The sequence below is a fragment of the Sebastes umbrosus genome, chromosome 4 (genome assembly GCF_015220745.1).
Source record: "Sebastes umbrosus isolate fSebUmb1 chromosome 4, fSebUmb1.pri, whole genome shotgun sequence".
Taxonomy (NCBI): domain Eukaryota; kingdom Metazoa; phylum Chordata; class Actinopteri; order Perciformes; family Sebastidae; genus Sebastes; species Sebastes umbrosus.
In genome coordinates this window covers 20,925,630-20,952,322 of record NC_051272.1, presented here as the reverse complement: position 1 = coordinate 20,952,322, position 26,693 = coordinate 20,925,630, and the positions used below count along the sequence as shown (strand labels likewise).

General features: G+C 39.4%; 1 protein-coding gene and 1 pseudogene across 2 annotated transcripts; both read right to left on the bottom strand.

Moving 5' to 3' along the window:
• Positions 1 to 401: 401 nt before the first annotated feature.
• Positions 402 to 9,819, bottom strand: LOC119486837 (annotated as a pseudogene).
• Positions 9,820 to 12,065: 2,246 nt separating this feature from the next.
• On the bottom strand, positions 12,066 to 23,184 carry LOC119486835 (very long-chain acyl-CoA synthetase-like). Of its 2 annotated transcripts, XM_037767276.1 has the most exons (11): positions 23,107 to 23,177; positions 22,641 to 22,937; positions 19,388 to 19,597; positions 19,142 to 19,297; positions 15,063 to 15,187; positions 14,770 to 14,964; positions 14,592 to 14,682; positions 13,928 to 14,126; positions 13,747 to 13,844; positions 12,793 to 12,923; positions 12,066 to 12,691 (listed from the first exon to the last, which is right to left on the bottom strand). In XM_037767276.1, the coding sequence occupies exons 2-11, from the start codon at positions 22,771 to 22,773 to the stop codon at positions 12,515 to 12,517; spliced, it is 1,515 nt and encodes a 504-aa protein (XP_037623204.1). In that variant the 5' UTR covers positions 22,774 to 22,937; positions 23,107 to 23,177; the 3' UTR covers positions 12,066 to 12,514. The 2 variants fall into 2 exon arrangements, with proteins under 2 accessions (XP_037623204.1, XP_037623203.1); XM_037767275.1 differs by having other exon boundaries at positions 22,641 to 23,184.
• Positions 23,185 to 26,693: the final 3,509 nt, after the last annotated feature.

Sequence of the window (26,693 nt, the reverse complement as noted above, 5' to 3'; positions counted from 1 at the left end):
ATTTAATTCACAATGTTGATCAGAAAAATCTGAATAACACGTCCCCTAAAATCCTACAGCGCTAAAGAGAGGGACGGACGCAACATTCAACAATCATACCAGAAGAAATGTATTGTTTGTAAGGCACAGATTCTAGCTCCTACACAGACAATAGCCACGATAGACCAGAATATACGCAGCGAGATGTCACTGTTTGAATATCAAGCTCCCAGTTTTCTTCACTGGAAAAACTTGTTTTCTAGGTCTAAGTGAAACTATTACATCTTAGTGCAACAAGCTCAAACATGTTCTCTGGAGGAGCGTTAAAATAATTTTGAGATATGTATGAAATTACTATAAAAGTAGAAGAACAAATGTAAATAGATAAAGATTAAATCACAAGACTTCATCACAAAACAACTCCTCAAATGCACCGAACATCAAAGGTGGCTGCTCTGTTACCGTGCAAGCAGGTGGATTTTTCCTTTAACAGAGAGGAAACGAAAGCCACTTTAGATTTTGATCTTCCCTGATGTAATTGAGTTGAATATGACCACCGTAAGTGGGACGTAATTCTTGTCTCTTTCATCCAGAAAGTAGAGAGGGTCTGTCATTTGATTTGGGTTGAAACCCTCCTGCACCAGCTTCACCTTCATGTGCTTGAACGTGCCTGTGACGTCCAAGGAGCTCTGTAATCACAGTAAAGTGAGTTTTAAGGGGGAAATTTAAAAAAGGCTGAAACTGTCAAGATGCTTTGGAAAAACTATTACATGTCTGGAGAAAAATCACCTGAATCCTCATAAAACGTGGCCTCGCGTAGGTCGGCAGGGAGTTTTCAACATGTTTAAAAACCCCTGCTGAGTCAAATCTCTGTCCTTCACTTAAAGTAACGGCAGCCATTCCAGCTCTCCCCTCCTGACCTGGGAAACGTTAAAGAGTTCAATCAGAGGACAGCAGTTAGGTGGTTTTGGGTTAATTTTTGAAGGATGCCATCAGGTTGCATTCTGGGAAATGTGGAATCCAGTTTTTTTGGAGCTTGACATATAACTAGAGACTAAAGGCTGGGGTAGGTTTATAACAAACTAGCTCATACAACATGTAATGCGAAGCCAAAAGTAAAAGTGAAGGGTGAAAAGCTTGCCATCACAGAGGGAAGTGAAACGCTTGATTGGGGAAAACAAATACAGGAAGTATGATGTTGCATGGATTCAGTAAGTTAAGGGTATATGTATCCTGTCTCTATCTTGTTTCAAGATTTAGTGGCAGAGTTATGACTCTGAGAAGAAGTATTGCAACTACTTTAAAGATGAAGTTGGTAACTTCATAGTGCATGAGACAGGTAATCTGAAAAAATGACGTTCCTTTGTGTCCTCCTGTGCTCCTAACAGCATTTGCAAGATTTCACAGCGCCGAAGGAAAACAACCAATCAGAGCTGAGCTGTCTCTACAGCAGCTGTCAATCACTGCTCACGAAATTCCAATCAAACGGTCAAACTGGGCAGCGCTGATCAAATATGAATCAATATTCTGTTACTGTGATGCCTATTTCTCGCCTCAAATGTTGTCAGAAACATCTTGTAGTGTACTGTTTAGCTGTGACATGAGAAAGTTTGCTCCGGACGGTGGGCGCTGCTTGGTTTTGGCTTGAATGTTGTCAACATGGTGGCTGGTTCACAAACTTTCTCATCTAACAGCTAAACAGTACACTAAATATGTTTCTAAAAAAACATTTAAGGTAAAAAATAGGCATTACAGTAATAAAATCTTGACTCATATTTGATCAGCGCTGCCTAGTTTGACAGTTTGATCAGAGTTTGTGAGTTTCGCGAGCAGTGATTGAGATCTGCCCAGAGGCTCCTTGGCTCTGATTGGTTGTTTTTGTTTGGGTGGGGTAGAAACTTGTCACAAATTATCTGTCTCATGCACTACTGTCAGGATATAGTGACAGTTTTATAAAATAACTTTTTATCATATTTGCTTAAGGTTACCAACTGCAGCTTTAATCTCCTCCTCCTCCACTGCTGCTGCAACTGTAACTGCTGACCGTGTTGAATTGGCCAAATCATTTGGAGAAACTGACTTCCTGTTATTTTCAGAAGACTTTTCAGTTTACTTATTTGAACTTTGCCCTCTGTGCTGCCAGCCTGTACTTTGCCACCTCTGATTGCTTAACATAGCATAAGGATTACGTAACCTGCTGAGTCACAGTTCAGCAGTAGGATCCTCTGAGAGACACGACCAGCAAAAGTGGATCCTTAAGAAGTCCTGAATGGCAGGATGAACCTGATCCTCCTCCCTAGTCTGGTCTTGCAGAGACCAAAAGCAATGATGCATTCAGGCCAACCAGGACAATGATTTCAACAATACCACTGAGAAACTGGGGCAAGTGACATGATACTTGAACTTATGGTACCATGCCCCTTGCCCCAGTTTCTTCATCGGTCAGTTGAAATCATTGTCCTGGTCTTATGTACTCCTGGCAAACAGTGTGTCTGGTTAATGGTATATTTATCTAAACCTTTATTTCCCTGTAATGCCCTTTGATTATAGCAACATATTCAGACTGCAAACATTAGCAAACAGTGTAGTTTATGACTGACTCACAATTTATTGTTCTAGTTTTTACACTTTCACCATTATATGATAACAAACCAGTCACGTGATTACTTTAAGCAAAATAATTTAGTTAGCTTTTGGTGTAACTTTTACAAAGATAACTTTTACAGAGCGAAAAGCGCATGTGTTAGGCTACTAATACCGTTAACACTCAGTAGAGCCACGTTAGTGTGCCAGCATGCACTGTAGAAGGGCCCTAAAACTCATAAAGCTAAATGGAGGGCAGCTTAAAAGTTTGAGTTTAGGGGGCGGCTGTAGCTCAGTAGGTAGAGCGGGTCGTTTTTCAACCGCAAGGTTGGCGGTTCGATCCTACAGTCTGTATGTCGATGTGTCCTTCAGCGAGACATTAAACCCCAAGTTGCTCCGTGGGCACTTCAAAGCAACTCACTGCTACTAAATGCTTAGGATGGGTTAAATAGTTCAACAGAACAGCCATCTGAGTGCAAAATACCTTGTAAAGATTATATTTACTGACTTTGAACCACCTGAACACTCCATTAAACAACTGACTGACATACGATATAATTTATATATATACGATACAATAATAAACGATACTGAGGCATCAAAGGACAGACTGGTTGTGTGCTTCAAATTACCTGGCACTTTGACTCCATACACGTTGGCTTCTTTAATGCAGCCAACCAGTATGATGATGTCAGCCACCTCATTTGTAGCCACATTCTCTCCTTTCCATCTATTAACAATAATAACAAAAAAACTTTGAGGTTTTTAAGCATTACTTTAAATTAGGTGGCTGAAATTGGAAGATGAATTCACCTGAAAGTGTCTCTAACTCAATCCTGAAAGTAGAAGAAATTATCTTCATCAATGGACAGCAGGTCATCAGTGTTGAAGTACAAGTCTCCTTTCTTGAGGACGTCATGCAGCCTCTTCTTCTCAGTTTGCTGCAGGTCTCTCACATAACCAAAGAACGGAGCCCCCATTGATATTTCAGATACCAGAAGTCCAGGTTCACCTGCGGAAATTGAATACAGGAGAGATCAAAATTTCATTTTGTCGAATACTTTGTTTTAGGACCAAATATATGAGTATTTAGCTCAACTTAAGCTCAACATATTTTACTCATCTATTTCTTTATTTTTTAATCTTGCCTTAATTTGATTTGCACCTTGACTGACTACCAACCACCCGCTCCCAAGCACATACACTGTACACAGTCACATGATATTGATATTGATCTTGCCCAGTTCTTGGACCCTCTAGAAGAGGCTTTTTTTCCTCCAAAATAAAAGCCCCCAACTCTTACTATATGTTAACAGGGAACAAGGGATGGGCCTTGCTTTTCAAAATAAGAATTGAACGAGTTCTTTCTAATACAAAACCCACTATTTGTAACTTTAAATGATAAAATGTAAACTGCACTTCAGGTCTCCATATTCTCTGGGGAAAAAAGAAAATTGAGGACATGACCTCAACACACCTTTGGCAGCCTCGATGCAGAAACCAGAAGAATCCCTCACAGGCGTTCCTTTATCTATGTCGTATTTGATCACAGCATATGGATAAAACCTCTGCAAGATGTAAAAAGAAAAGCCAAAACATTGCTTATTGATTGACAGCTTTTACTTCATAAAGTGGAATAAAATATGAACTTTTACCTTGAGGAAGAAGGAGGCTCGGCCAATAGCTCCGATCTTGCCGATGTAATTCAGCAGAACAAAATTCCCTTCAGTTGCTCCATAAAACTCTCTGATTTAAACGTTTCCAAACCTGCTTAAGAAGTCCCTCCAAACATCGGCTCTGATCCCGTTGCCTACCGCAAGTCTCACTTTGTGGCTTCGATCAATGGGTTTCTGTCAGGGAAAAGACAACAGCTTTGTTTTTTGTTTTTTTTATTTATGATGACGTTTAATGAAGTAATACCATTAATGTTAGTGACATACTGTACCTTTGGTGTGTTGCAGAGGTAACGCATAGTTTCACCTATATACAGAATGACAGTGACGTTATATTTTATGCAGTCGACCCAGAACTGCGATACAGAAAATGTACTCCTCAAAGCCACTGTGATACCTACACAGCAACAGGATGAGAAATAACACTCTTATAGGATAACATTGGTGATATTCAATATTTTTCTTGTCAACAAATCCATGAAAAGACCAAAACCAACAATGAATTGATTTACAAGCAAATATTGTCTGTGTAACAAAGCCTTATAGGACTTGCTCCTCTGCGCCACAGACCTCCATTATTTTCTGAAAACTATGAAAACACGTCAACGAGCCACACTGTTGCACTGTGAGACATTTTCCTTAATTACGATGAAAACTGTCACTGAAAGTAATTATTGCTCAATGTAAATAATCACCAGAGCTCTTGCTTCCGACCTTTTTGTCTGACTTACCCCCACAGTTTGAGCTCAAGTACTCCTTCATTCGCTTCATCGTCATGATCCAAATCTGTCAATATGAACAGATAGATTTTAAACTGGATGTTATTTAACACTAATAATCGTATTAAAGTGACACAAATATGTCAATGTCTAAGCCAGGACTTTTGGTCAAGTTTGTAGTTGAAGCTGCATGTTTCAATCTTTTATCCATGACATTTACTAGTTTTCACTAACTTGCAGTTGCAGCAAATGGTTTTACAGCTGACTCAGGCTGACTTGAATAGGACTCACTTCCCACCAACCCGTGATTGCTGGTGGGTAATTTGTTATTGTGACAAGAAATATAGTTAAAATTAGATTATACTTTTTCATTAGCTAAGCTATCCCTGATTGGAAACCAGTGCACCAAATGTGTATTAATCTGCAGCTGAAAATAGTATAATATATATAATATAATACATAACTTACTAATGTCTGAGTGTTGTTTGCAAAAATACTACAGTGTTCTTGGGTTGAGTGCCACACATAAGGTAGGGAAGTATTGAGAGACTAATGCATTTTTGGTTTTGGTCTTTTCATTGGATTTACGGACAATACAAATATAATATAAGAACAATCTTATTCCTTAACAAAATCACTGATGCTGGTAAAACAATCCCTTAACAGTTTATCAAATATCAAATATAGAGCTGTCAATTGCTTAAAAAATTTAATTGCAATTAATCACAAATTAGTCAAACATTTTTATCTGTTCAAAATGTACCTTAAAGGGAACTTTATCAAGTATTTCATACTCTTATTAAATGGGTGTGGACAATATGCTTGCTTTATGTAAACGTATGTATATATTTATTGTTTGAAACTGTAAATCAACACATGTGATTTACATGTTACTATGTACCTGTGGTCTAGCATATGTTGGACAAACCAAACGACCCCTTAAACAACGAATATCTGAGCACAAAACTGCAATCCACACAGGCAATATGGATTATTGGTGATACAGGATCATCTGGAAGACTAGCCTATAATTAAAAATGAATGAGGTTTATTCAAGTGTCCCCCTACTGCCATCTAGTGTATGGTCTTAATAGTGAACCAATAATGGTCAGGAACAGTGTTTTGTGGAGCTCAACATTGTATGTAACAGGGTTTGGATTAGATTTAACTATAGGCTATGCCTGTGATTGGTCCCTGTATCTAGAGCTATGTGATAGGAAAAGTGATTGGTTCCCAAATAATTGGATCCAATTCCCAGCTGTGTGTTAACTCTGCCCTTGTGTATATTATTGAACTGAATCTGTATACTTCACATGCTCTGAAGAAGGCTCTGTGCCAAAATGCGTAAACGTATGTCTATTGTGATGTGAGCCAATTAAACAAGTGGGATGTGCTACCCTATCACATTTTTATGCATATATTTATTGTTGGAAATCAATTAACAACACAAAACAATGACAGATATTGTCCAGAAACCTTCACAGGTACTGCATTTAGCATATAAATATGCTCCAATCATAACATGGCAAACTGCAGCCCAACAGGCAACAACAGCTGTCAGTGTGTCAGTGTGCTGACTTGACTATGACTTGCCCCAAACTGCATGTGATTATCATAAAGTGGGCATGTCTGTAAAGGGGAGACTCGTGGGTACCCATAGAACCCATTTTCATTCACAAATCATCGAGTCAGAGGTCAAGGGACCCCTTTCAAAATGGTCATACCAGTTTTTCCTCACCAAAACTTAGCATAAGTTGGGAGCGTTGTTTAACCTCCTTCCTGACGGCTAGTACGTAGTAAGTATTCTTTAGGTTTTCTAGTTTGATATGATGCCAGTATCTTCACTCCACACTACAACCTAAAAAACGCACGTTGCGTTAATGCGTTAAAGAAAATGAATTTGCGTTAATACGTTTGACAGTCCTAATGCAAATGTGTGCATACCTCTGTCAATGGCTGCACTGAGTCCCCCAAAGGCGGCGGTGTGAAAGAGAGGGAGGCTAATATAAATCACATCTTTGGAGTTCATTCCTGCTACAGACAGAAGGCAAGCCATGTTCCACAGTTTGGAGTGAGAGATCAGTGCTGCTTTAGGGAGACCTGTTAAAAGAGAAGCCAGAGGTACATGTAGTGTAGGTACTGTTACTTTCACTGTTGAATCCTGAACATTTAACATCTGAAGTAGCTTACCTGTTGTCCCTGATGTGTAAATGTAGGCTGCTGGACTCCGCAAGGTTAAATGTGACCTTAAATCCTTTGATAGAGGCTCAGAGGAGGCCTGGCTCATTTTGTTTTTGAAGCTTTCCACATCTGCAGTTTTGCATCTGTCAGCCAGGGTGAAAACAGTGACCTGCTGGTCCAACAGACTGGGCAGGACCTCCTCCACAGCATCCTGTAGCTCTGGAAATGAAACCAAATCAACATCTTCTCTGTAGCTGAAAGACTTTTTTAATAAAGTAACTGATGTTTTTGCTCCCCTGCAGCTGAGGCAGCGTATTACACCAGTGGTGGGAAAGTAAGTGCAGTTAAAGGGACTATTTGTAACTTTCAGAAATGCTTCTTAACAGCGACACCTGTGGCTGTGAAATCAACGAAAGTCAGCGTCGGGCTCGCGCTTGCTCGCTCTCAATATACCTGAACGAGCATCACTCAAAACAGTGAGGCGACACAAGTCAGCTAAAACCACAATATCACTCTATATTTCAGCTGCTTGGCAGTAATGTTAGCTGACCAGACAAAGGTCTCTCCATGAACATGATTTAGATCTGACCCTAGTGTTGGCTTTTCCTGCCTAAGTGCAGGCTGAGGCAGCGGGGCTCTCCAGCGTGTCTCCCTGCTCTCTCCGCCCGCAGCCAGAGAGAGCAGAGGAGACACCGGCACCCGGTCGGTAACGAGAAGACAACTAAAGTAAACTAAGTAAATCTCTGTAGAGCTCCGTCACTTCACAAGACACGGAAAACCTCTGTTGGTCTGGAGGAGCTGCAGCAGTTATTTCTGCACAAACGTCCCCTGTACATTCACTAGATATTCTCAGAGCTAAACTAACTCTTCTGCAGTGTGGAGTGAACGCACGTTCACGTCTAGAGGTGGAGCGAGCTGAGCTGTCTGAGTGAAGGCGAGCAGGCAGAGGAGGAGGGTACAGCGGCTACACGCGAACGCGCATATGCGAGCGCGCATTTGTGACGACCCGCTACATTTATGCGCGTACAAAGTTACAAATAGTCCCTTTAAAGTACCAATACAACAATGTAAAAATACTCCAATTACAAGTCTTGAATAAAAATGTTACTGTACTGAATGTACACAAGTATTATCAGTGAAATGCACTGAAGATAAATTGTTGATGTATCACTCAAAGTGCTTCTAAAAGATTTGGAAGCAAGCACATCTGGCTGTAGATGTTTTCAATGCTGATGAATGTTTTTTGATACCTTATGTTTCTACAATCTGAACTGTACTGGAGTAGATGTGTAAACCTACTCAAAGTTGTACGTAAGTAGTCTAAATGTAGTTAATGACATTCCACTGCTGAATATTTTGACAAAAGTACAATTTGTTGATAGTACTTTTGTTCTTTGTTAACATTTACAATCCAGGATTGTTACTTGTAACTGAGTATTTGTACACTGTAAACCATTGCTGTTAATTTACAGCAGGATTTCAACAGTATTAACCTGTTATTGCTAAAAACAGTGCTTTACTGTTCATACAAAAAAAAACCTGTTAAATTACGCTCATAGGCCATTTTTTAACTGAACTATAATGCATTCTTAAAAAACAGCACTTTACTGCTGATCAACTGTCTAAAGTATCATCAGTAACAGTTTCATGCAGTATTGTTTTAATTCTGGGACCTGATCTGCACATGTGAGGCTTGTACATTGTACATGAACGTAAAATCAGTGAATTAGCTTTATTGTTCTTCACTCACATGTTATTATGGTTTGCATTCTGTGCTTGTAGCAGCTATAGACAGACATTTGGGGAAAAGAGTCAACAAGTCTATTATAGCCTTTTTTTTAAAATTGTATTTAGTGTGACTATTCCTATGTCTGTAACCTGCTAAGTCTATTCATCTAGGCAAAAAATAATGTTTATTAAAATGTATGTAAAAAAAATACAACCTAAATAATGCATTAAAACAAATCAGTAAGCTAATGTAAAAGGTGAAAACAGCTATATAATGTATCTTTAAACAGTAAATTAACTGTAAAATACTGTGAAATTAATTAAAAAAAAAACAAAAAAACAGTTCAAACTGTATTTTTCATTAACAGTACAAAGCTGTAAATTTCAGCGACAGTATAATAATGTTAATTTTACAGTAACATAAAGGCAACCCTGCTGCCAGTTCTTTACTGTTATTTTACTGGGAAGTTCTTAACAGTGTACATGCAGACCTCACCTTCAGCTGCGACCAGAGTCTTGGCTCCGCTGCAGTTGAAGCAGTGTAACAGAGACTTGGATCTGATGTTGTAGTTGAGTAAAGCAGCAGAACATCCGATCTTCATCAAACCAAACCACAGCCACACAAACATCGGCTCGTTTCTGAGGAACAGAGCGACCGTGTCTCCTTCTTTAACAAGTCCAGTCTGCAGGAAAACCCGTGCTGCTTTGTTACTGAGCTCATCCGCGTCCTGGTAGGTGAAAGTCTCCCCTTCAAAGAGGATGAAGGGCTTGTGAGGCTGCAGCTTCACCACGTCTACAAACCGGTCCAGGATGGAGTAATTAGTCTGCATGTATTTTAAGATACGACGACTCGTTTTTAGTTTTGCACGAAAGTGTTGGACATCCTGGAAAAAGTGCGGATGGCGGAATAAAAGTGCAAGAAAAATCCCAGCAGCAAACACTATCCAGTTAATCATGTTTACCTGAGGAGCGTCAGGGACTCTATGATGAGGTTCACTAGATGGAAACAAGGTTGTACCAGAGATATATAGAGGAGGAGCACAGGCATCACAGGGTAGACTGGGCTAACAATGTCTATTTCCCTTTAAACTATCATTTGAATATCAATATAATATACAAGAAATATGTTCAAGAAGGCCTAAAGAAATGTATGGGGTATATATACAGTATATATATACATATATAATATGTTTATTTGGTTTTCTTATTTTCACAAACACAACAATACAAATAAATAAATGAATTTAAAAAAAACAACAACAAACAAACAAACACTGGTAAAGCTCAGATCAAAAAACATAAATTATATATGAGGTCATGGGAAATAGTCCATAGTGCAGGGAAGTCACAGGATATTTGAGTTCATGTTCAGGAGACCAGAGATCAGGTCCAATATAATTCAGATAGGGCTGCCAAATATTGAAGACTGCTGGACTCCGCAAGGTTAAATGTGACCTTAAATCCTGCTCAGAGGACTAAAGGCTCGTAGTGATTAAAATTCCTCGTTGTTGTTTTAACATGTCGTTTATGAGTTATTGATCTGGGAAGTTCAAATCTGTCAATATTTGTCCAACTTTAGTGAACTCCTTCAGTTCTGCATCACTCTTCCACGATGAAAAAGTGAATAAACTCTATATCTGTAGAACCGTGTTAATTTGTTAACCAGTATTATTTTGGTATATATACATATATACATATATATATATATATATATATATATATATATATATATATATATATATATATATATACATATTCTTTACCCCAAACTCCAAATGTCCATTTAGTTTTTATCTTCCCTCAACAACAGAAGAGATCCACAAACAGCTGACTGACTGAGCTCTGCTGCCACCTTCACGAGTGACACAGTTCTGCTCAACAAACATTAATTAATGGCCTTTAACTAATAACATAGTGAACCTGAGCCAACGTGGCTATGCTACGTAACATATTTAACATGCATATTTAACAAACATAAAATACCTGTGTAATGGGACACACACAACCAGACAGGAATAGTGTTAAGGTGGTCGGCACAGCTCGCTCCAACTTGGATGAGAGGACAGAAAGGTCTGCTGCATTAAAACTATAGACACCCATGACGTAGCAGCCACGTTTTCATTAGCGTCGCCTCTCAACTGGTAATAATAAACAACATAATATTGGCGACTTTTCCACACTGTGTAACAACTTAAATGAGCTAGCACCGAAACCAACTTACCCACAGCATGAGAGTCTCTTTCTGCTGCAGGGGACCCACAGTGCACCTGCATGTTATACAAAATACTGTGTGTATATATATATATCCGTGGAGGACCTGCCAAATGGTTAGATTAACCTCTTCAAAATCTGATGGCTGCTATTCTGTCTTTCAGAGGTTGTAGCGAGCTCAGTTTTAAAGCTACCGGTATCATAGGGAACTAAAAAACCTAAAGAATCCCTTAGTCCCAACCGTGTCTTGCCATCTTGTTCGGAAGGAGGCTAAATAACGCTCAAAATATACACTAAATTTTGGCGAGGAAAAACTGGCATGGCCATTTTCAGACAGGTCTCTTGACCCCTGACCTCAAGATATGTGAATGAAAATGGGTTCAATGGGTACCCATGAGTCTCCACTTTACAGACATATATGTATTGGATGCAGTGACACAAAGTTGAGTGTTTTTTTAAACGAATTTTTTTTGCTGGAGCCCAGTTTGTAATTTATTTGAGAAGGTGGTCCTCGGAAATGTTTTTAACAATCAGAAGTGGGACTCAGGATACAGAAGGTCGAGAACCCCAGCATCCATATAACATTCAGAGCATTAATATAGCAGTAAACAACTATTTGCTATTTAAAAATATGGAGGAATAATGTCTAACTGAGCAGAGAATGAAGTTGCTCTCCCTCTGTGTGTGTTGTAATTTGAGCTGCTTTTTTTAACTTTACATAGCCGGGCTGGCCGCGTGTAGCTTTTAATGCATGTTAAGTGCATTTGCGTGTGCCCCAAGCAAATTTTTATGACGGTGAAGAGGTCCCGCTCAGTATGTAGATATAAATGGCTCATTCTAAGATAATGAAAACACAATTCTTATTTTCAGATGAATATACACTAAAGAAAACATACTTATTAATATTATATTCCATTTCTGCCAAGAGGTACCCCTTAATGCTACACACGGTTCCTTTAAAACTATGTAGAGCACAAATAAAGGCCCAGAGTTTAAGTTTTCAGTCATTTAATTCACAATATTGATCAGTAAAATCAGAAAAAAATATTTTCCTCAAATTTATCAGCCCTAAAGAGAGGGACGGACGTAACAAACATTCAACAATCGTATGAGAAATGTATTATTTACAAAGCACAGATTCCAGCTACTACACAGACAATAGCCTCAATAGATCAGAATATACGCAGTGAGCGCACAGGAAAAACTCTCTTTCTCGCTCTAAGTGAAGCTATTACATCTCAGTGCAACATCAAACATGTTCTCTGGAGGAGCATTAAAGTCATTTTGTGATATGTATGAAATTACTGTAAAAGTAGAAGTACAAATGTAAATAGATAAAGATTTATCACAAAACAACCCCTCACATGCATTGACCATCACAGGTGGCTGCTGTGTTATAGTACAAGCTGTTCCTTTAACAGAGAGGCAACAAAAGCCACTTTAGATTTTGATCTTCCCTGATGTAATTGAGTTGAATGTGTCCACCGTAAGTGGGATGTAATTCTTGTCTCTTTCATCCAGAAAGTAGAGAGGGTCTGTTATTTGATTTGGGTTGAATCCCTCCTCCACCAGCTTCACCTTCATGTGCTTGAACGTGCCTGTGACGTCCAAGGAGCTCTGTGATCACAGTAAAGGGAGGTTTTAGGGGGAAATTTCAAAAAGCCTGAAACTGTCAAGATGCTTTGGAAAAAAATATTACATGACTGGAGAAAAATCACCTGAATCCTCATAAAACGTGGCCTCGCGTAGGTCGGCAGGGAGTTTTCAACATGTTTAAAAACACCTGCTGAGTCAAATCTCTGTCCTTCACTTAAAGTAACAGCAGCCATTCCAGCTCTCCCCTCCTGACCTGGAAAACGTTAAAGAGTTCAATCAGAGGACAGCAGTTTCCTGATGTAACACATTATTGATTCAAGGACAAAAACTGGGGCAAGATACATGAGTTTATGGTACAAAGTACTCTTGGCAAACAGTGTGTCTGGTTAATGGTAAATTTATCCAAACTTTTATATCCCTGTAATGCCCTTTGATTAGCAACATACCCAGACTGCAAACATTTTATTGTTCTAGTTCAACAGAGCAGCCATCTGAGTGCAAAATACCTTGTAAAGATTATATTTACTGACTTTCAACCACCTGAACACTCCATTAAACAACTGACTAACACATTATAATATACGATACTGAGGCATTAAAGGGCAGACTGGTTGTGTGCTTCAAATCTTGGCAAAAGAAGGCTGCATTTTCTTTCTCTAACAGATTGGACAGGCCTTGTTGGTCTGTTACGACAGACTCAGTCAAGAAATGCATCCTTTAATAAACAATAAATGGGAGGTGTTTTTAATGAGTAGAGTTTCTGCAAACTAATCAACTTATTCACTTCAGTTATAAAAATAATCACAACACGTCTATGTTATTGTAAAGTGAATATCTTTGGGTGTTGGACAAAGGTACATTGGGCTTTAGGACATTATGAAAGGCATTTTTCACTACATTCTGACATCTTATAGACCAAAGGATTAATAATTGAGAAAATAACTGGCAGATTAATCAATAATGAAAACAACCGTTAGTTACAGCTCTAGTTTATTGAACTATTTCTGCTCACACACTTTGCTGCTGCAATTGTGACAAGAAAAGACAAAGAGAAGAAGATATACAGTAAAAATTACCTGGAACTTTGACTCCATACACGTTGGCTTCTTTAATGCAGTCAACCAGTGAGATGACGTCAGCCACCTCATTTGTAGCCACGTTCTCTCCTTTCCATCTATTAACAATAATAACAAAAAAACGTTGAAGTAGTTAAGCGTAAGTTTAAATTAGGTGGCTGAAACTGAAAGATGAACTCACCTGAAAGTGTCTCCAACTCGATCCTGAAAGTAGAAGAAATTATCTTCATCAATGGACAGCAGGTCACCAGTGTTGAAGTACAAGTCTCCTTTCTTGAGGACGTCATGCAGCCTCTTCTTCTCAGTTTGCTGCAGGTCTCTCACATAACCAAAGAACGGAGCCCCCATTGATATTTCAGATACCAGAAGTCCAGGTTCACCTGCGGAAATTGAATACAGGAGAGATCAAAATTTCATTTTGTCGAATACTTTGTTTTAGGACCAAATATATGAGTATTTAGCTCAACTTAAGCTCAACATATTTTACTCATCTATTTCTTTATTTTTTAATCTTGCCTTAATTTGATTTGCACCTTGACTGACTACCAACCACCCGCTCCCAAGCACATACACTGTACACAGTCACATGATATTGATATTGATCTTGCCCAGTTCTTGGACCCTCTAGAAGAGGCTTTTTTTCCTCCAAAATAAAAGCCCCCAACTCTTACTATATGTTAACAGGGAACAAGGGATGGGCCTTGCTTTTCAAAATAAGAATTGAACGAGTTCTTTCTAATACAAAACCCACTATTTGTAACTTTAAATGATAAAATGTAAACTGCACTTCAGGTCTCCATATTCTCTGGGGAAAAAAGAAAATTGAGGACATGACCTCAACACACCTTTGGCAGCCTCGATGCAGAAACCAGAAGAATCCCTCACAGGCGTTCCTTTATCTATGTCGTATTTGATCACAGCATATGGATAAAACCTCTGCAAGATGTAAAAAGAAAAGCCAAAACATTGCTTATTGATTGACAGCTTTTACTTCATAAAGTGGAATAAAATATGAACTTTTACCTTGAGGAGGAAGGAGGCTCGGCCAATAGCTCCGATCTTGCCGATGTAATTTAGCAGAACAAAATTCCCTTCAGTTGCTCCATAAAACTCTCTGATTTGAACGTTTCCAAACCTGCTTAAGAAGTCCCTCCAAACATCGGCTCTGATCCCGTTGCCTAACGCAAGTCTCACTTTGTGGCTTCGATCATTGAGTTTCTGTCAGGGAGGAAACAACAGCTTTATTGTTTTTTTTTTTTATTATTTATGGTGACCTTTAATGAAGTAATACCATTAATGTTAGTGACATACTGTACCTTTGGTGTGTTGCAGAGGTAACGCATAGTTTCACCTATGTACTGAATGACAGTGACGTTATATTTTCTGCAGTCGTCCCAGAACTGAGATACAGAAAATGTACTCCTCAAAGCCACTGTGATACCTACACAGCAACAGGATGAGAAATAACACTCTTATAGGATAACATTGGTGATATTTGATAATCCTTTTGTCAACAAATCCATGAAAAGACCAAAACCAACAAAGAATTGATCTACATTCAAATATTGTCTGTGTAACAAAGCCTTATAGGACTTGCTCCTCTGTGCCACAGACCTCCATTATTTTCTGAAAACTATGAAAACACATCAATGAACCACACTGTTGCACTGTGTGGCATGTTCCTTAATTACGATGAAAACTGTCACTGAAGTTCATTTTTACTCAATGTGAATACTCACTAGAGCAGTTGCTCCCGACCTTTTTGTCTGACATACCCCCGCAGTCAGAGCTCAAGTACTCCTTCATTCGCTTTATCAACATCACTCATCATGATGACCTTGACAAAATCACTGATGCTGTTAAAAGTGCACTCTATGGCAGTCTCCCCAGCTGTGGTAAACATTGTGCATGGTACCAGTGCCGAAGACCCCAAAGACCTCAACAGCTACAGACTGGTGGCATTAACACTGCACCTGATAAAGACCCCGGAGAGGCTGATCCTTGTTCATCTCCACCCAGTCCATTGACTGGTGACCTCATCAATGGATCCGCTACAGTTCCCCTATCAACCTGGCATCAGGATGGATGACGCTGTCATCTACCTCCTGCATAGATCCCTCTCTTATCTGGAAAAGGCTGGGAGCAGTGCTGTAAAATTGACGGTGCAACCAGGGCGGTGCACCGGGGCCAAGAAGCTGTTAGCGGCCCAAAAATCCCCTTCCTACACCACACTGTTCACACTGAATCCATTATATGTACTTCTGTTACGTCATGTAAACAAACCACGGCTAGGCTACCTATCAGCTGTGCACTGGAGATCAGACTAGAGACATAACCACTTACTGTATCTTCCTTCGTTTGTTCTTTTTAAACAGAAAAAACACGTTTAATATTGTGATATTTACTGGAAATGACATAGCCAACAGGAGTAGGAAACTTTCAGCTCTCTGGCAATCTTCCTCCAACCAGCTGCCACCTTATTAAGGTTTTTGTTGTGAAATGAGGAGGTAACATACAGATAACTTATCATTTCAACTTAACCAATCAGCTGCTCCTGGTCCATCGAGGTGATTTCAGGGCATGCGACAGGAATAAATAGAAACAGCTGGGCGTCTGACAAAAGCTCAGCTCAAAAAGGCGTGCCACGTCGTGTTGTGTCGCTCACGGCCAGGACATTTCAATAAAAAAGGGCATGGTTCTTAAGCAGTGTTCAGGGATTTAAATATATAACACTGTAATGGTCTCATATGTTGGAAAATGTGTATCTACTGAAATCTGTGTCTGTGATAACATTTGGCTGCTGAGTCCAGGGCAGGCTGTTAAGTTAGCGTTGATAAATTTGGCAGTCTGGCTGCTGTCCGTGGTGCTGATCTCAGGCTGGTTTGCAGGATGGGAGTTGCATGGTGAGCCTCTCCATGCCGGCATAGCAATTGTCTGCTTTGGTTGTGTTTGTACGTGCGTGTGTGCGCACAAGCGTGTGCTTGTGTTTGCGGCGAGGGCCCAAGAAAAAAAATTTGCACCAGGGCCAATCACAATTATGTTACTCTGCTGGCTGGGAGCACTGTGAGAATCATGTTTTTCTATTCCTCCAGTGTCTTCAGTACCATACAGCCCATGCTTCTGAAGGACAAGTTGGAGTGCACGGGGGTGGACCACTACCTCACAGCATGGATCCTGGCCTACCTCACCAACCAACCACAGTATGAGAGGATACGGGAATGTGAGTCCGACATGGTTGTCTGCATGGTTGTCTACCGCAGGGAATAGTTCTGCATCCCTTCCTCTTCACCCATTACACTGCACACTTCACACACAACACAGCCAGCTGCCACCTGCAAAAGTTCTCTGACAACTCTACAATCGTCGGCCTCATCACGGACAGGGGCGGCAGGTAATACAGAGACCTGATCCAGGACTTTGTGGAGTTGATGCCAGCGGAACTGCCTCCAGATCAATGCAGCACAACACTCCCCAACACTCTCCTCCTGTACCAGTGAACATCCAGGGAATGGACATTGAGATGGTGAAATCTTACAAGTACCTGGGTGTTCACCTGAACAATCTACTGGACAGGACAGACAACATAAATGCACTTTACAAAAAGGGACAGAGCAGACTCTATCTGCTGAAGAGACTCAGGTCTTTTGGAGTTCAGGCACGCCATCTTCTATGGAGTGGTCTGCTGGGGCAGCAGCATTTCGACTGCTACAGGAAGAGACTTAACAGACTGGTAAATGACTGTCAGCTCTGTCCTGGGATGCCCCCTTGAACCAGTGGAGGCGGTGGGAGACAGGAGAATGATGGCTAAGCTATCATCCCTGGTGGAGAACATGTCCCACCCCATGCAGGACGCTGACAGCACTGGGCAGCTCCTGTAGGCTGCTTCACCTGCAGCAAAAAGTATAGAAGCAAGGAGACAAAACTCCAGTACTTTTTTGACAAAAGCTGCTAGATGGCGCCGCGATAGCGCTGCTGCCATTTTGGACTGAAAACTGCAATGAATCCATTGCCATGGATGTAAACAGAGACGTCTGAAAATCAGGGGACTTACATATATTTTTTAAGGTAAATCAACTTCATAGTACAAACACTTAAAGGGACTATTTGTAACTTTCAGAAATGCTTCTTAACAGCGACACCTGTGGCCGTGAAATCAACGAAAGTCAGCGTCGGGCTCGCGCTTGCTCGCTCTCAATATACCTGAACGAGCATCACTCAAAACAGTGAGGCGACACAAGTCAGCTAAAACCACAATATCACTCTATATTTCAGCTGCTTGGCAGTAATGTTAGCTGACCAGACGAAGGTCTCTCCATGAACATGGTTTAGATCTGACCCTAGTGTTGGCTTTTCCTGCCTAAGTGCAGGCTGAGGCAGCGGGGCTCTCCAGCGTGTCTCCCTGCTCTCTCCGCCCGCAGCCGGAGAGAGCAGAGGAGACACCGGCACCCGGTCGGTAACGAGAAGACAACATAAATCTCTGTAGAGCTCCGTCACTTCACAAGACACGGGAAACCTCTGTTGGTCTGGAGGAGCTGCAGCAGTTATTTCTGCACAAACGTCCCCTGTACATTCACTAGATATTCTCAGAGCTAAACTAACTCTTCTGCAGTGTGTAGTGAGCGCGCGTTCACGTCTAGAGGTGGAGCGAGCTGAGCTGTCTGAGTGAAGGCGAGCAGGCAGAGGAGGAGGGTACAGCGGCTACACGCGAACGCGCATATGCGAGCGCGCATGTGTGACGACCCGCTACATTTATGCGCGTACAAAGTTACAAATAGCCCCTTTAAATAGCCCTCATTTAAATTGATATGTCCTAAAAGTTGTAAAATTAACTAATAGGTCCTTGACGTGAAAGAAATCTCAAAATCTGTGTGCTGGATTTTTCTAATTTCCATTTATGTCCATCGCTCAATTTATGCTCCTCTTGGAAGTGGCCAGGCAAAATAGTTTAATAAATAAATAAGTAAGTAAGTACGTAAAGAGTTATAATAGTATGCATATTTATAATATTTTCATTGTTCAACACAAGACATTTTATAGACATTAAAATTATGACGATAGAATAGAAATAATTTTGTTTAACTTTTGTACAGCATTTTGTAGGCACTTTGTAATATCAATGTATACCACTGTGCAATATCAACATTTCATATTCATATGTGCAATAATGTAAACCTAACCACTCATTATATTATCATATCATTTTATCTTCATTGTTTAATTGATTATTTATTATATCTTGTTTTGTTTTTTACTAATGCCTCTTGTTTGCACTCTCCCCCTTTGCTGCTGTAATCCTGAAAATGTCCCCGTTGTAGTACTAATAAAGGATTATTTTGTCTTATCTTAAAACTTTTCTCTAACAAGTTATCAAATAAACACGCAAATATGTTCATACCTTTGTCAACAGCTGCATGTAATCCCAAGAAGGCGGCGGTGTGATAGAGAGGAAGGCTAATATAAAGCACATCTTTGGAGTTCATTCCTGCTATAGTCATAACGAGAGATATGTTCCACAGTTTGGTATGAGAGATCACTGCTGCTTTAGGGAGACCTGTTAAAAGAGAAGCCAGAGGTACATGTAGTGTAGGTACTGTTTCTTTTACTGTTGAATCCTGAACATTCAACACCTGAAGTAGCTTACCTGTTGTCCCTGATGTGTATATGTAGGCTGCTGGACTCTGCAAGGTTAAATGTGACCTTAAATCCTTGGATAGAGGCGCAGAGGAGGCCTGGCTCATTTTGTCTTTGAAGCTCTCCACATCTGGAGTTTTGCATCTGTCAGCCAGGGTGAAAACAGTGACCTGCTGGTCCAACAGACTGGGCAGGACCTCCTCCACAGCATCCTGTAGCTCTGGAAATGAAACCAAATCAACATCTTCTCTGCAGCTGAAATACTTTTTAATAAAGTAAATTAAATTTTTTCTACCCTGCAGCTAAGGCAGTGTATTGCACCAGTGGTGGGAAGGTAAGTGAAGTAAAAGTACCAATACAGCAATGTGAAAAAACTCCATTAAAATCTCACATTCAAAAAATGTACTATGAAATGTACTAAAGATAGATTGTTGATATATTAATTTGTATTCTGTAGCTGGTTGAGCTAGTTTTAACTACTTAATAAACTGTTCATTATTAAGTCCAGTGGTTCTCAACCTAGGGGTCAGGCCCCTTCAAAGGGTCGGAAGATAAATCTGATGGGTTGTCAGATGATTAATTGGATAGAAAAGGAAAAAAAGTATTAATTCTTGTTTTGTGAAATATTGGATACGTTCACTTCTTTGAGCAAGAACAGTTATAAATGTAAACATCTGGGAAGTCTAAATAATTAAAGGTGACAACTATAGGCATTTTTTTTACAAGGCGTCACAAGCCATAAAAGTTCTGATTCACTATCTAAAGTACAAGTGTGACCTGCAACCTCACTGCTAGATGCTGCCAGATGTTACACACTGTTCCTTTAAATGCTGCACTGTATTTCATAAAATGATAATAATGTTTTGTGTAAAACGTCTTAATCTGTGAAGTAACAATCAACTAAAACTCTCAAGAAATTTAGTGGAGTAAAAAGCGCCATATTTCCTCCTGAAATGTTATTATTTTGTTATTTTCATACATATTTTCAAGAATTTTTTTCTTGGTGGGTCTGTGCCACATCCAATCAATTTCAGCAAAAATCCCGGTGTGATTTAATGCAAAAATAAGTGAAGGTATCAAAAACACATTACTACTTTGCAGTTAAATAATTAACAATTATTTTATTCCAACAGGAAGAGTAAATAATGCTTTTAAAAAACACAACAGTATAAAATGTACTCAGTGGTGGAAGTACTTAAATACAATTTTGAGATATTTCTACTTTACTTGAGTATTTCCATGTTCTGCTACTTTATACTTCTATACTCCACTACATCTCAGAGGGAAATATTAGACTTTTTACTCCACTACATTTATCTGACAACTTTAGTTACTTTACAGATTCAGATTATTAATACAAAATATAATCACATTACAATCAAATTACACATATTACTGGGTGCATTCCATATTTAAAACACAAATATTGACAATTTGTATAATTTGTTTTATTATTAGTAGTAGTAGTAGTAATGTTTTTGGGGTTTTTTGTTGTGTGTTTTGTTTTTTTGTTTGCTTTATTGTTTTTTTTTTAACTCTACTCTTTCTTTTTGTCATTATTATTATTGTTACTTCTTTTCTTGGTTTTTTTTGGTTTTGAATGTTGAGGTTGTTTTCTCTATAGTGTACTTGATGGGTTTGTCTGTAAGCTCTTCTACTTAAAAGTTGATTTATAGACTGTTGTAATTACAAACAGTGGATTGCATATATGAAAACAGCCTTGAAAAAGGGAAAAAATAAAGTATTAAAATATATATATATATATGTTTTTTGTATGTGACTCAGGGAGGGCGGCGCCCTAGCGCCCTCTATTGGCCGGCCGCCACTGTCTATATACTGTATATACTGTATATACACTTATCTCGTGCACACTAACTAAAACGGGGTAATGTTTTAATTAAATTGAGGCCAAGAATTACAACTGTGTGCCCACAAATTAGTAAATTGTGGCCTCAATATATATTTGCAGACCTCACCTTCAGCTGCGACCAGAGCCTTGGCTCCGCTGCAGTTGAAGCAGTGTAACAGAGACTTGGATCTGATGAGGCAGCGTATTACACCAGTGGTGGGAAAGTAAGTGCAGCTAAAGTACCAATACAACAATGTAAAAATACTCCAATTACAAGTCTTGAATACAAATGTTACTGTACTGAATGTACACAAGTATTATCAGTGAAATGCACTGAAGATAAATTGTTGATGTATCACTCAAAGTGCTTCTAAAAGATTTGGAAGCAAGCACATCTGGCTGTAGATGTTTTCAATGCTGATGAATGTTTTTTGATACCTTGTGTTTCTACAATCTGAACTGCATTGGAGTAGATGTGTAAACCTACTCAAAGTTGTACATAAGTAGTCTAAATGTAGTTAATGACATTCCACTGCTGAATATTTTGACAAAAGTACAATTTGTTCTTTGTTAACATTTACAATCCAGGACTGTTACTTGTAACTGAGTATTTGTACACTGTAAACCATTGCTGTTAATTTACAGCAGGATTTCAACAGTATTAACCTGTTATTGCTAAAAACAATGCTTTACTGTTCATACAAAAGAAAACCTGTTAAATTACGCTCATAGGCCATTTTTTAACTGAACTATAATGCATTCTTAAAAAACAGCACTTTACTGCTGATCAACTGTCTAAAGTATCATCAGTAACAGTTTCATGCAGTATTTTTTTAATTCTGGGACCTGATCTGCACATGTGAGGCTTGTACATTGTACATGAACGTAAAATCAGTGAATTAGCTTTATTGTTCTTCACTCACATGTTGTTATGGTTTGCATTCTGTGCTTGTAGCCAGCTATAGACAGACATTTTGGGAAAAATGTCAACAAGTCTATTATAGCCTTTTTCCTAACAAGTGCCTTTAATTGTATTTAGTGTGACTATTCCTATGTCTGTAACCTGCTAAGTCTATTCATCTAGGCAAAAAATAATGTTTATTAAAATGTATGTAAAAAAAATACAACCTAAATAGTGCATTAAAACAAATCAGTAAGCTAATGTAAAAGAAAGGTGAAAACAGCTATATAATGTATCTTTAAACAGTAAATTAACTGTAAAATACTGTGAAATTAATTAAAAAAAAAAAAAAAAAAACAGTTCAAACTGTATTTTTCATTAACAGTACAAAGCTGTAAATTTCAGCGACAGTATAATAATGTTAATTTTACAGTAACATAAAGGCAACCCTGCTGCCAGTTCTTTACTGTTATTTTACTGGGAAGTTCTTAACAGTGTACATGCAGACCTCACCTTCAGCTGCGACCAGAGTCTTGGCTCCGCTGCAGTTGAAGCAGTGTAACAGAGACTTGGATCTGATGTTGTAGTTGAGTAAAGCAGCAGAACATCCGATCTTCATCAAACCAAACCACAGCCACACAAACATCGGCTCGTTTCTGAGGAACAGAGCGACCGTGTCTCCTTCTTTAACAAGTCCAGTCTGCAGGAAAACCCGTGCTGCTTTGTTACTGAGCTCATCCGCGTCCTGGTAGGTGAAAGTCTCCCCTTCAAAGAGGATGAAGGGCTTGTGAGGCTGCAGCTTCACCACGTCTACAAACCGGTCCAGGATGGAGTAATTAGTCTGCATGTATTTTGCGACACGACGCTTTATATCTAATTTTAACCGTACGTGTTGGACATCCTGGAAAAAGTGCGGATGGCGGTATAAAAGTACGAGAAAAATCACAGCAGCAAACACTATCCAGGCAATCATGTTTACCTGAGGAGAAACTTTAATGAGCAGCTCGTACTGGGGGAAAATGAGGTGTGAACATCTGGAGGAGGAGCAGGTCTCATATCAAGGGTTGGAACATAAACATCTGGAGGAGGAGCAGGTCTCATATCAAGGGACGCTGACTTTCGTTGACTTAACGGCCACAGGTGTCGCTGTTAAGAAGCATTTCTGAAAGTTACAAATAGTCCCTTTAATCAGTGATATACAGCATATTTACCATTAAAAAGGAGATGTTGATTTGAATTATTTTCATTACTGATTAATCACCACCTACCCTCAACTGGTACCGATTTATCCTCAAACTTAGGAACCTTAGAAACAGCTGTACAACCTGATATATATTTAGACAGCTTTTCTCCCATCGACCTCCACAAACTGACTTCACTGATCTCTTCATCTAAATCATCTACCTGTCTTCTAGACCCCATCCCAACTAGACAGCTTAAAGAAGTTTTACCTCAATGTGTCTTTACTAACAGGCTATGTACTACAGTCCTTTAAAGTAGCTGTAATTAAACCTCTTCTTAAAAAGTCCACTCTCGATCCAGAGGTCCTAGCCAACTATAGACCTATATCTAACCTTCCCTTTACCTCCAAAATCCTCGAGAAAGCAGTTGCCAGTCAGCTGTGTGACTTTCTACAGAACAATCATTTATTCGAGGATTATCAGTCAGGATTTAGAGTGCACCATAGCACAGAGACAGCACTAGTGAAAATTACAAATGACCTTCTAATGGCATCGGACAAAGGACTTGTCTCTGTACTTGTCTTGCTAGATCTCAGTGCTGCTTTCGACACCATTCACCATGACATCCATTACAATTACAAAGACTGGAACATTTAATTGGCACTAAAGGAACTGCACTAAGTTGGTTTAAGTGCTATTTATCAGATCGATCTCAGTTTGTACATTTTAACGATGAGTCCTCCATGCACGCCAAAGTTAGTCACGGAGTTCCACAGGGTTCTGTACTTGGACCAATTCTATTTACCTTATACATGCTTCCCTTAGGCAATGTTATTAGAAAACACTCCATAAACTTTCATTGTTATGCAGATGATACCCAATTATATCTATCGATCAAGCCAGACGAAACAAACCAGTTAACTAAACTTCAAGCATGCCTTAAGGACATAAAAACCTGGATGACCTGCAATTTCCTGATGTTAAACTCAAACAAAACTGAAGTTATTGTACTTGGCCATGAGCGCCTCCGAAACAAATTATCTAATGATATAGTTACTCTAGATGGCACCGTCTCTACATGTAAGAGAAGGCTAAAGACTTTCCTCTTTGATAATGCTTATAGTTAAGCTGCTATAGGCCTAGACTGCCGGGGGACTTCCTATGACACACTGAGCTCCTCTCTCCTTCTGTATATACTCATGTCCCACTCATTGTTACTAACTTCATTCCTTCCCGGGAGTCCTTGTGCCTCCTTGTCTTGCAGGTAACCGTGGAGCGGGGTCACACCTGGAGCGAGGTCATACCTGGAGCGGGGTCACACCTGGAGCGAGGTTATACCTGGAGCAGGGGTACACTTGGAGCGGGGTTTCACCTGGATCTGTAAGTCTCCGGTATTGTGGCTGCATCTGCTACCACGTCCGGTGCCTGCTTGACACCAACTTCCACCATCATTAACTAACTACTTCTGTACGAGGGACTACCAATGCTAACGAGGGTTTTGTGTTATCAGTCCTACTTGTATTAGCTATTACAACTACTAGGCTATTCTCTCGCTCTCTCTCTCTATCTATATCCCTCTAGCCGGTCTCGGCAGATGGCCGCCCGCCCTCCGCCCGGTTCTGCTCCAGGTTTCTTCCCAGTAATCGGGGAGTTTTTCCTGGCCACAGCGCGCTTGGTGGATCCTGTTGGGTCTCTAAACTATGGTGTACAGTCATAGACCTATAAATAAAAAAAATAGGATTGTAGGATAAAAAATACCATATGAAAAATTACCATACGTCATAGATATTACCAAAAGTAATCTCAGATAAAATTAAATATTAATAAAAATAATGTTTATGCTGAAGAGGCTCCACTCTCATTGCAAATTAATAATTCCCTCTTAATTTGCTATAAAATGATATTTGTTAAAACGAATTAAATCCAAATATTAAAACATTTCAAATCTATGCACAGCATATCTCATTAACATGATATAAAATATTTTAAAATATAAAAAAAAACACAGAAACAGAGACAGAGAGAAAACACAACACTGTATAAACTTGCACCTGATAAGCCTACAGGGCAGGCTACTGGAAGCTGCCAGTATAGGTCACTTAAGGTATCACAAGTTAAATATTACAGCGTGGGCAGAGCTATGGCTTTTGACCCATAAACAAGTGCACTTATCTGTGATATCAGAATCACTTCTATGCAAGCACACAGTTGCAGAGACAAGCTTTGTGGCTTGTCAATATGCATTTTGGAAAATTACAGTCTCGCTTTTTTATGATTTGGTGTCCTCCTCGGTTGTCTTCCATTAAGTCCACTTTGGCTCAAACAGTGACGGATGGTGCGATCTGACACTGATGTACCTTGACCTTGGAGTTCACCTCTAATCTCTTTGGAAGTTGTTCTGGGCTCTTTGGTTACCATTCGTATTATCCGTCTCTTCAATATGTCATCAATTTTCCTCTTGCGGCCACGTCCAGGGAAGTAGGCTACAGTCCCATGGACCTTAAACTTCTGAATAATATGTGCAGCTGTAGTCACAGGAACATCAAGCTGCTTGGAGATGGTCTTATAGCCTTTACCTTTAACATGAAGGTCTATAATGTTCTTTCTGATCTCCTGAGACAACTCTCTCCTTAGCTTTCTGTGGTCCATGTTCAGTGTGGTACACACCATGATGCCAAACAGCACAGTGACTACTTCTCTTAGTCAATGCACCATTGTTGAAATAAGTAAACCCTTGTTTACTTTATTACTTAATAGGTAAACCCTTGTTTTACAGTTAGAAACAAGACCTGCTGCTGCATTTTTTAAAGCTAGACTGAAACGTTTAAAAGTGAAGGGCCACCTATTGTTTAACCTGTTGTGTTGTGTAATCTTGTCTAGATTACAAAAACAAAAGTTAAAACATTGCTTATTCATTGACAGCTATTCATGTGGAATGAAATATGGACTTTTACCTTGAGGAAGGTGTCTCGGCCAACAGCTTCGATCTTGCCGATGTAATTCATCAGACCAAAATTCCCTTCAGTTGCTCCATAAAACTCTCCGATTTAAACGTTTCCAGGTAAACATGTTTACCTGTGGAGGAACTTCAATCACCAGCGCGTGGGACTAGATGTTGAGTTTTAGGCTACACTGCTGGGGGGAAATAAGGTCGGAGCAGAAATGTATGCTCAGTTTTACTACACCAGCTGAATATATTGATTTGTATCCAAATCGGTGATTTACAGCATTTAACCATTAAGAACGAGATGCTGAGAGGACAGTTGCAACTGACAGTTATATCCATTTTATTATTTTCATAATTGATTAGCCTATAAAAATGTCAGAAAATGAAAAATGGTTTGGTTTATATTAAATTGTAGTAGGACTGTATTTACTTTATGTC